Source organism: Cibotium barometz, chromosome 44 (assembly GCF_041138505.1).
Source record: "Cibotium barometz isolate CiBa-2024 chromosome 44, ASM4113850v1, whole genome shotgun sequence".
In the NCBI taxonomy this organism is placed as follows: Eukaryota; Viridiplantae; Streptophyta; class Polypodiopsida; order Cyatheales; family Cibotiaceae; genus Cibotium; species Cibotium barometz.
This window is the reverse complement of record NC_141089.1, coordinates 45492510-45504494: the sequence shown is the minus strand read 5'-3', so window position 1 is coordinate 45504494 and position 11985 is coordinate 45492510. Positions and strand designations below refer to the sequence as shown.

The 11985-nt window shown below is 40.3% G+C and overlaps 1 protein-coding gene across 5 annotated transcripts in view; it reads left to right on the top strand.

Moving 5' to 3' along the window:
- Window positions 1-5864: 5864 nt before the first annotated feature.
- LOC147613344 (serine/threonine protein phosphatase 2A 55 kDa regulatory subunit B beta isoform-like) overlaps window positions 5865-11985 on the top strand; it is a 57964-nt gene continuing 51843 nt past the window's right edge. For 2 of the 5 annotated variants that reach the window (XM_086782649.1, XM_086782646.1), the window contains exon 1: window positions 5881-6993. In XM_086782649.1, coding sequence (XP_086638775.1) covers window positions 6864-6993 — 130 coding nt within the window. In that variant the 5' untranslated portion in view covers window positions 5881-6863. Of the gene's footprint in view, window positions 6994-11985 lie in introns of all 5 variants that reach the window. The other 3 variants (XM_086782650.1, XM_086782647.1, XM_086782648.1) reach the window with 3 other exon arrangements.

Sequence of the window (11985 nt, the reverse complement as noted above, 5' to 3'; positions counted from 1 at the left end):
TTTTCTTGGAAAGGACAAGCTTTATCACTCAACGAGGAATTGTGGCCGGGATAGAAAACTAGCATGATGATTTTCCAAGATGTCGGTTTGGTGAAAAATGTACACGAGGAATTGCCTGGGATAAAAATAGGTACATATGAACATAAGAGAAAGTTTGCTCATGGCAGGTTTGGTGTTGAACCTATCCGTTTCAATAAGTTTACTCATGGCATGAGTAAACTTTGAGATGTAACTCTACACCTAGTTTTTTTGGTTTTTAGCTCATCTGTAGATTGTTTAGGGGCATTCAAGGTTCCTAACCTTACCAAAGAGGTGCATTGGAAGAAATGGATGCCTAATAGTATTTTTTAAATCATTTTTCTTCCTAATGCAATGCAAGCTTGGAGCCTAATCTTTGTTTTTCTTCTGGTTTTCTCCTTCCTACTATAATACAATGCATGAAATAAAATCACAAAAATTGAAAACTTCAAGACACAATCTGGAGCTAACAATTTATCTTTTTTTAGACTGCCTCTCACTTCGAATCGCAAGGATCTAGTTGTCCCTCATTGAATGCAAAGAAATCCAGCCTAGTGAGATAGAAAATCATGTAAAAAGCCAAGAAAACCATGCTTTTCTCCCTTTTAGAGCCTTTGAATTGAATTGAGCTAATGTAATGAAAACAAGATTGCACACAACACAATCATCTAAGAATACTTTGGAATGTGACCTCCTAACCAACACCAAGCAATATTGGAATTAAAGAATATTCAAAGCTAATCCTTGAGGCTAGTTATCTCTGGCAACAACATCGTATATGTATAGTTTGGATGTTTAACTTGCTCAATCATGTGTTGTAGATTGTGGGTGTGTTAGCCCGTCATTTGGCTTACCACTTTGTTGTTACACTTAGGATATCTAAGTGCTAATAGGGTGTGGAGGAAGAGCAAGCTAGCCTTGATTGAAGCAAGGGAGATTCCTACACATGGCTCACTTATGTACAAGAGACAAAAAAAAGAGCAAACACATGCAAAGAAAGAGCTCAAATCATACTCAATCATGCAAGCTTCCATAAAGCTAGAGCATGGAGCAACCCAATGTATGCAAGAGAGTAAGGGAGAGGGAATGACTTTGCTGCATTGCTTAATGTCCAAAACTACTTATCTACAAGTGCTAGTATTCACATTTGGCTAGCCATGACTAAAAACAGTCAATGGCTCACTTAGTCTGACCTATAACAAGTATGTACACAAAGTTCACATTTGCTTGGCCATAAGGCCACTTTATATATTCCACCGTCGTGTTTACAAAGCAAGCATGTATACAAAAGAGACGATGCAATGCCTTACAAAACTTAGAACAAGGCAAGGTCATGTTAACTGGAGTGGGAGCTTAGAAGACTTCCTTAGTAATCCCCACATAGTAAGGCCACTTTATATATTCCACCGTCGTGTTTACAAAGTAAGCATGTATACAGAAGAGACGATGCAATGCCTTACAAAACTTAGAACAAGGCAAGGCTGTGTTTACAAAGTAAGCATAGTAAGGTCACTTTATATATTCCACCGCCGTGTTTACAAAGTAAGCATAGTAAGGTCACTTTATATATTCCACCGCCGTGTTTACAAAGTAAGCATAGTAAGGTCACTTTATATATTCCACTGTTGTGTTTACAAAGTAACCATGTATATAAAAGAGATGATGTAATGACTTACATAACTTAGAACAATGCAAGATCATGTTAAATGGAGTGGGGGCTTCGTAGCCTTCCTTAGCAATCCCCACATAGTAAGGCCACTTTATATATTCCACCATCGTGTTTACAAAGTAAGCATAGTAAGGCCACTTTATATATTCCACTGTCGTGTTTACAAAATAAGCATTTATACAAAAGAGACGATGCAATGCCTTAAAAAACTTAGAACAAGGCAAGTCTATGATTGGAGTGGGGGGTTAGCAACCTTCCTTAGTAATCCCCACATAGTAAGGCCACTTTATACATTCCACTGTTGTGTTTACAAAGTAAGCATGTATACAAAAGAGACAACGCAATGCCTTATAAAACTTAGAACAAGGCAAGGCCATGCTAACTGGAGGGGGGGGAGTTAGCAGCCTTCCTTAGTAATCCCCACTCTCTTGCCCAAAATTTAATGTGGCCAAGATAAATGCTCATTAAAAATATATTTACCCCATCTGGATATTTGGTTCCAAAAGGTCCTTAGAGTTCGGCATGCCTTGAATCCATGCCAAAAATCTTCTTTTATGCCTCCCGAATGATATGTCCTTGATTTGCAATTTACACCCCATAATATGGAGGGCTCCCATGCGAGTACTCGATAGGAATGCCAAAGCATGAGCATGTGAATTTGACTTCCAAGTCCTAAAAATACAGCTTTCGACCATTCGAGGCTCCACTTCACTCTCCATAGTTCATTTGTATTGTGAAATCCACATATTCTCTATCCTTGAAGGGTTCAAAAGCAGGGACTCATCTTGCCACACCAAATCCTTGGTACAAGCCTCCATAGTATTGATTAAGAGTGATCAAAGCTTGCAAAGAGTTGATTATAACGTTTCTTTGTCTAATTTTAAAGCGCTAAACATAATGGCCAAATGGTCAGATTTTGAAGTGCCAAACATAATGGTCAGATGGTCCCTTACCCCATCACAATTTGATAAATCGATTCATTGTTCAATGTTCTATTGGCTTTCACATTCATAATGCCGATGGGGGGCTAAACATGTGTGATTACCATATGTTGTATCTCATCATTGAGTTCCCCAAGCATCTAATATCTCCTTGCCACTTCACCGAGTGTAGTGCTCCGTTCCAACTCTTAATGGGAAATCTAGCAAAGGTTATCTTTTTAATCACCAAGTAAGAAATATCATAACCAGTTAAGACTATGCTAGTTGCCTAGCTTCATAATAGGCATGAACCTAGTAAGTTGTCTCAGCATTCTTGTATAGGGAATATTTAATGTTGAACAATGTAATAATGTGTAAAATGCCACCACTTAAGAAAATAATGTATAGGGAATACATGTTCTTGTCTAATGTTAATAGATCACATTAAAGAAGTAATAATGTAATAATGTGTAAAATGCCACCACTTAAGAAAATAAAGGGGCACAAATTATTATACTTATAAGGGTAACATAAATTTAAATTATCGACCACCTTCTGTTAGGTGTCCAACTTGCATTGACGAATGAAAGATATCCATAATAGATAGCTCATAAGTGCTCAAACATGGGATTTAATAGCTACTTGAAAATAGTTAAAGATGCTAAATTGGAACTTATACCTTACATGATAAGAGCTCCCTCACATATCGATAACAAGATGAAAAGTTAAAGGTGAGCAAAAACAAAGTTGGACTGAACCTCATGAGAGGAGGATGAAGCCATGAGTAAATGGACATTAAGCTTGAAAACTATAACTTGATCAAAAGAAATACACTAATCGAATATGTGAGTTTGGAAGAAAAAGAAGGGCTTGTGGATACCTTTACAAACTTGATAACAATTGAGTCTAGCAACAAGTCTTATAGGATGGGAAGATGAGATGATTATGGTGTCTTAAAGACTCCATACCTATGGTTTTAATGGTAGCATAATCTAACCATAGCTTATAAGAAAAATAATTTTGGTAGCCTTAACAAGGTGTAGTAATAATATAAGGTAGTACTACTATGTTAAGTATAGACTAGGCATGAATCAATGAGTACAAGATTAAAAAATGTCTAGATAAGGTGGTGGGCTTCATAAAGAGGCTGATGCACATGGTTGTGTAGTTACAATGAGATCATGAGATGGACATGTGTGCAAGATGAAGCCAAAAAGAGCCAATATCACAAGAAATTGATATTTGGAGAACACAACCTATAGCTTTAATAGATAGCTTTAATTTCTCTCGTGTAAGTACCAACAATGAAGCATATGTTATTTACTTGAAAACTCCAAGTTAGCATTTGCAAAAAAGTGGGCAGGTCACCCTTGAATCATCGATTCCTAATGCTTCAAGGAAGAATGAGTCAAGGAATGTAATAAGAAGTGTGCTTATAAAATTAAAATGCATGGGTTTCTGACAAGTGTAATATTAAAACAGTAAAATTTAGTGTAAAGTTGAGAGTGAAATGTGTGCCAATTCATGGCATATGCAGTCAATGCCTAGTAATTGTAAAGTGTGAAAGCGGTTGTTGTATGGCGAGTGTGTGTGTGTGTGTGTGAGGGTGTTTGTTCAAGACAGATTATGTTCAATAATGATAGCTTTAGGACTTTATCATGTTAAATTTTGTGTGTGTGTATGAACGTACATGTGCATGAGTGGATGTACACATACATGTTTTGGGTGGGTTCTTAGGGAGGGAGGGGGGGGAGGCAGGGGGAGTTTTGGGGGGTTAAGTTCCTTTCTCTTTAGAATAGGCTAGTCATCCTAATCTTCAAGTGTGGGGGGGCATCTACCCTCAACCTTAAGCTAAAGGAGTTGAGTAACATGCTTATTTATAAGGTCTTTGGCTTTGTCAATGGTAATATGGAGGGACAAAAAGCCCAAACAATTGGTGTGAGGCCTTCCATTCCACTAATTATTAATCTACTTATAGAAGTATTACATTGAAGGCTTTCATAACCATAAAACTTGAGTGAAACTAGGATTGCAACCTATGTTTAGATATGTAAAGATTTAAGTATTAGACTGAAAGCTTTCATAACTATAAAAGAAGTTGAGAACTCGAGTGAAACTAGGATTGCAAGCTTTATTTAGATATGTAAAGATCATTTGAAAACAAAATTTGAAAGCAAAGTGCTTGCTCAAGACGTAAAACAACCCTTTTGACCTTATAAAGAAATCATAGTACAATTAACCACTAGAGTAGTAGAGGAGCAATATCAAGGTTTGCTAACTAATCTTGGGGAAGCTTGGCATAATAAAAAGGTGCTATCTCTCATGGTCCTCACACCTAAAAGATCATGTTCATGCGGTGGGTAAAAAAGCATGCTCTTATGTTTTTGTCAATAAAGGTACATGTAAGATGACCATTTAACACCACTATTGTAATGTAGGTATAGGTACACATAAGATGAACATTTAACACCCCTATTGTAAGTCAAAATCATTAGAAGCTACAAGATACATTTTTAAAGTGTTAATATTATAAATAGACCCAAATTTAGTGCGATGAGGTGATAAGCTTTTGCTGACACTTCAGGCATACATGGATTCTTGCAAAGGATGCCAACAACCTGCTTTGCATGCATGTTAGTGAATTTTGGCATAGTGTACTAAATCACCTCATGCCAGCATAGTGAATTTTGGCATAGTGTACTAAATCGCCTCATGCCAAACAACAACATGCATGTCAATGAAGTTTGAAACAAAGCACAAAATCACGTCATGCCACATGTCTATGATATTATTGGATTTTCACCATCTTGCTTACCACACACCTGCCTAACACTTATGATGTGCGTATTCTTATCAAGGGAACGATTCTTACACAAACAATGATAATGGGGAGAACTTGTATTAAGCTAACCATGGTTCGATTACCTCTCACTACACTCGTGAGTTATTGTGCATGGGTGGGACATGCCTAGGGCGTGTGTAACAATCTTGTAAAAGTTAAGCTTTATCTTGTCAAGTCTTTGCTAATATCAGGTGTGGGGGATGAGCTCGACGGTAAAGCTTCAAAGTGGGAAGTTGGGCACGCAGGGCTAAGTGCTCTACACACACGCGCGCGCGCACACACAAACAAACAACCCCCCTCCCTCTAAAAGAGTCTTTGTCAATATATTACGTTTCTTTGAAATTTTTAATATGGAGAATCTCAAGGGGCCCCCTTGTGAGGGGGGAGAGAGCAAAGCCTTAATTATTATTTATCTATGATAGTGTTTTACCCTGCTGTCCTGCAGCATACTAGATAGTCCTACCAACAGTGGAGGAAAAGAAAACTAAGAATAACCCCCATCTTCTCTCTCTCCCTCCCTCTCTCCCTCTCCCCTCTCCCTCTCCCTCTCTCTAGTCCCTACCCTACCCGCAACAGAGGTGCCCTCGCTCATCTTGCCCTCGTTCTTCCTCTTCTCGGCTTACGTTTCACCACATCGCCATCACGAGGGCTCCAGTCCAGGACACATGCAGAGCTTAGATCGCCAAGCAGGGCATCGGAGGAGAAGCCTTAGCCGTATCTGTAGCCATAGCCAAGCAGAGGCTTAGAGAGAGATGAAGGATTGACAGTTATATCGCCATCGCCGTAGCCGTATCGCTGTAGCCATGGCGCCATAGCAGACAGTTTCGCAACATGAACACAGCAGAAATGGGAAGGCGGAGACCGATTTATCAGCGGGCGGGAGACTAGGTTTTGGGACCTTTTCAATGGTGTAACGACAGGTGGGCATCTTCAGTGATGGGATTCTCGCGGCTTTGGATCCCCAATTATCGTTAATATTTGCCAGTCTAATGCAGTACAGGAGCTCAGCTTTCCGCCTCTATCTGATTTCTCCGTCAGCAGTGGCAAGCTAGAGTTATCGTCATCCATTGCATTCGAAAACCCTAAATTGGTGCAGACAGTCTACTCAACATCAATTGATGGGTTTTCCTTGATGATAGTATTTCACTTGATCAGGTTCTCTCCTAAATCTTGGTAGACTCTTTACATCTCCAAAACCCTAGATGGGTTTTCTCTTCTGTCACTTTTCTAGAGTGCAATCATCTTACACAGAAACAAAGGGAAATCTTAGTAGCAACTTAAAACCCTGGATGGGTTTGCCTTAGGCTACAAACTCATACAGGTGGTTTCGGAGTTGATTCAGGGATTTTGTTGGTGTTGGTGGAAGCTGAAGAAATCGTGCTTTGAGAGACCGTGGTCGTGGAGGAAAGCAGTGATGGTCCCTGGTGGCGGCGGGGCAGGAGGGATGCTTGCACCTGAGAATGGGCAAGCATCACAAGCGGCGCTTGAATGGAAATTCTCGCAAGTTTTTGGGGAGCGTGCTGCTGGTGAGGAGGTTCAAGAAGGTATGCATGGTCATGTGTGTTTTGCTCCTTGCATGTTTACTTGGTATGTCTTTTTGATCATTTGATTAACATAACGTTACACTCAAATCAAAGAAAAGAATTCTGACCCTCCTATCCACGGCAATTAGATTGGAAAAGCTGGTTGATTTCATCAGCGTCTATAATAGGTCCTTTTATTTGTGGGACAGTTACAGAAGTGACAAAAACAGGGCAAGTTAGCTTATCTGGATAGGTATCGATTCTAAGGTGTTCAGGTGCTCAAACCTAATCCTACACCTGCTGATGGTATAAGGAAATGCTATATTATGTTGTCTATGCACGGTAAAGGTACTGGACCGAAGCTGTGCAATCACGCTCTAATGAACTCATACACACTCTTGCTAGTTAACTCTGGGAAGTTAAGCGAGTTTTCTGTAATAGCATCTCTGAGGGCTGGCTCACACCCGATTTTATCCATTTGGGACCATCTTAGTGCCATCCTGTAAACATCCTTGTGTTTTTCCTAGCCATCGTTCTTTGCCTTGAATCTCGGATTTTTAGACATAAATGTAGATTAAGTATGTGATACATCATCCAAGGTTACTGGGGGCCTACCTAAATCTCTTGGATGCTGAATCGAGACTATGAAAGCATATTTTGTACTCTGTTGGTAGTGAAGGCTATTTAATAGTTTGAAGGCTGTATTTTTAAAGTGATGGCTTTTTGGAAGCTTTTACTTGCATGGCACATGCAGGCGTGGTGGTCTTTAAAACTTCGATATCCTTAAGTAGCACTGTGATCAAATGTGCCAAGTTGGTCATGTGAAGTTTTTTCTTCTATGTTGGCTGTCACCAAATTCCTTTGAATTATTCGACAGTGTGATGATTGTCTGCATCTTCATTTTTAATATTATCACCTGGTGGGGAAGCAATGGCACAAGAGACGGTCTTAGTGTTTATGAAGTTCAGCATTTTCTTTGTAAAAATGCTGTGGAGCTGAAGGCGGCCAATTAGGAGAAGGGATTGTGATCATGCTGCAAGACATGGTATCGGCATGGCATTGCCAACTGGTGGCAACAAAAGGGAGTGAGTTGACACAGCAAAGCAAAGCACAGATGGAAAGCAGCAGAGAAATGATGATTTCCAGTTTCTGTAGCAGAGCAGAGGCAGGGAATGGGCAGCAGAGGCCCTTGGTGATGGCATCATAGGCAGCTTGAGGCTATGAATAGGTGTAGCAGACGGCAGATGAATGTGTGTGCGCAACTGCTATAGTTTTTTAGAGACCTTCATGCCCACTTCAACAGTGCACAGCTTATAAAATAGCTTCCAAGTGGTATTTTTCAGTGTAGCCTCGACATTTCTCAAAGTGCTTGTGAGGTTGACAATTTGCAAGAGGTCTTAACATATAGAAGGTGTTGTACATAGCCCTGGTAAATGCTCCCTCTTAGGTGGGCCATCAGGAATTTATATGCCAGGCATTGCCTTCACTCTCCTCTACATTTACTTTTATCATGAAATTTCAACATGCTAAGTCACTGGTTTAGGCTCTAGACCCTCGATTTTATTAGTAAGGAGTTAGGTTGTGGATAGTTTCACCCAGTATTGCGCACTGATGACGTTAGTGGGGATGTCGTAGTATCTAGTCCGTACTATGCATCATGGAGTCCATGGTTTATTGTCTCGTGGATGACTACCATGAGGTTGTAAATTGCACTTTCTTATAAGGTGAATTTGGGCATGTTCCTGGATTCATCTAGGTATATCTTTACGCTGTATTAGCAGACATGCAAATTTCACATTGTGAAGTTTTTATCCAAGTTGGAGCCAGTTGATATTGTGTTAATTCTTTCTATCTTTAGTGGTGCATATACCCTATCAACTACCTTTCTGTTGTAATAATTCTTTCTATTTGTTATGATCCTTAGTGCTAGGCTTCATTATGGCTGAGTCTGCCCTGTATCTCCGGAGCTCTGACAGAAACACTGTACATAGACCTTTGTATGAATGTATGCTCTTATGTGTGCGTGGGGGGGTGTGTGTGTGTGGGAGCATATATTGATACCAAGTTCTACACCTACTATTGGGCACTGATGACGTTAGTGGGGATGTCGTAGTATCCAGTCCGAACTATGCATGATGGAGTTGATGGTTTATTGTCTCGTGGATGACTACCATGAGGTTATAAATCGCACTTTCTTATAAGGTGAATTTGGGCATGTTCTTGGATTCATCTAGGTATATATAATAGAATATATATAATATTATATATATATATATATATTATATATATATTATATTATATATATATTATATTATATTTATATAAATATAATATAATATATTTATATAAATATAATATAATACATATATATAATATATAATATATATATATATATAATAAATATATATATATATATATATATATATATATATATTAGTTTCAATTCACAGCTCCTATACCTCAGCACTTTGTTAGTAATTGTGGGATTTAATGATAAGATGTCAATCAATTGGGCACCCCATTTATCCCATAGAAAATAGGTATGGTTTAGTACATAAAAGGGACCTTAGTTGCATTCTCTCAAGATTTCAAGATTTTCCATTTTGGGACTCTTTATTTGTACATTTTCACTCTTTTTGTGGATGAATACAAAGAAACTATAACGGCTAGCCAGCTCATGTGGTAATCCTCTTACCAAGTGAGTTTTTTTAACCAATCAGTTATTTTAGCCGTTCCTGCACTATCTTTAGCTGCTTGTATTATTTAGTAGTAGTTGCAGTTTTTAGTAGGAGTCGTCATGTTACAGTTGGTATTAAAGCATGATTTTTTTCGGCCATTAGTGGAATTGTCTTTTTGTTTCATTTTGAAAATTATGCAGTCCTGAGGTTGAACCTCCTCTTTGTACCAAGCTGATTTGCTGTCATAGCAAAAGTTTTAAGCAGTTTCCAGCAGTTTTGTGGATTTATCCTTGATATAACCATGGCAACTTGGAAGTCTAAAGGGGAGGTCTTGTGGTTCTTATCCTCTTGAGACTGATTGAGAAGAAGCTATTATCAAGGATGGCGGAATGACTTTGCTAGGCATTGGCCCTATCCAGAGGATGGGGAAGAATCCATCTATTGTTAGAGATGACAGGCTATATGTAAGCCTAGTGGGGCATGCCGTGAGACAGAGTCAACCACGTATCCAAAAGATAGAAATATAGAGAGAGGGAGAGAGAGAATGGTTTAGGGATCTTTACACAGTACACACACACACACTGAGTGGGGAACAGGCCCTGCCCCCTTTCGTGAATTTATTCAAGAACAACCCATGGGCTTATCAAGCTAGGATCAATACAACAATGAATACAAAGCAAACAAATATGTTGATGTAGAATATCGAAGTCGAACTTGATGTTGAGGCACGAGATGTCTGATGCCGAGCACACCATGGGGATGGCCCACAAGAATCTCTCACCGGGCTAGTACGAGATTCAATATCCAAGTCCAAGTCCAAATCCAGATCCAAATCCAAGTCCAAATCCAATAGACTCCAAGCTCGTGAACACAGGTAATATGTGTAGATGACGAAGCTTATTGTACTCAATAGAAGGCTTACTGTCCAAACTGGAGTATAAAACACTCCACAAAGGTTGACCAGTTGGCGTATGATCAAGAACGGGTTCACGGCGCAACATAGTAGGAAACGAAAGATAGATATATGGCACGTCAATACAAGTGGAGGCAGACTCAGTCAACAATAGCCAAGTGGAGGTTTGCATACGGCGCTGGTGGCAGCGACTAGAAGGTGGCTGGGTGGTGGCGGCTAGATCAGGCGGTACTGGAGTTGCTAACAGGCGTAGGGGGGGTTCTGATGGCGGTGCTTCAAAAGGTGTTGACGGTGCAGCCAAGCTTGCGCAAGCCGCTGGGTGACGTTTGCAGTAGCCAAGTATAGCAGGCGGCGTTGGCCAAGACAGTAGGCAACGCTAGGCAAAACAGTAGGCAACGCTGGTGTAAACCGGCCTCCAGCCTTCAGACGAAACCAAAGGGCGGTGCAAAAACAAACTTGCACACAAAACACTTCAAAAAAGGAAAACAAACAGGGGGAGCTAGAGTGCTCGTGCAAACATTGAGTCTGCATACAGAAGCTTTCTCCCATGATCAGGGTTACCACAACCATCCATAGCCTCTCACCCTATGAACAACATCACACCTTGACACATCCAGTGCTCCTGCATCACAACGATGACTCCAAACTGTTTCCCAAAAGAGAACTCGCATCACTGCACAGCATACCATACAGTAGACACACCTGTACACTCCCTCTCTACCTTCCAAGGGTACTATCCATCTCAGTCATGGATTCCCTCTCCCTTGTCCAATCAGTAGCAAGGCTGTACCAAACATGTGTCCACTCCTCTGATCGCTGCCTGCATGTGACCTATCTCCTTGAGAAACCCAAAGACATGTTTCCACAGGAGTGGAAACATGTGTCCACTCCTCTGATCGCTGCCTGCATGTGACCTATCTCCTTGAGAAACCCAAAGACATGTTTCCACATGAAACAATGACCTGTTTCAGCAAACATTGGGTGACCTGTTTCCCCATTAAACATCTGGTCTGGCCCAGCATGAAACCCATGTCCTGTTTCCACGTGAAAACATTCTTGGCACACTCTCAAATGTAGTGCCAACACAACACACAAACAAAAGAGAGAGTTATTACTGAATATATCTGGCTGTATTTCTGCCCCACAACTATGTTACATAGGTATGCCCAAAACTGCAGGTCCCTCTGTTCCTTCCAAGCAGGAAGAAAGCAATCTTCTCCATGGGTATGCACCCATGAGAGCTTGCGTCGCTCCCATGCCAAGAAACATAACCAGGTAACCTTGTACTGGCAGCCAATAGCCCATGTACACTGTGTACTTGCAGCCAAGCAAAACAGCCCATAAACAGTCTCAAAACATCCATGTTGCAAGGAGGACCAACACACTTGTGCACCTCTGTCGAGCAGCCACCTATGGGTGAAA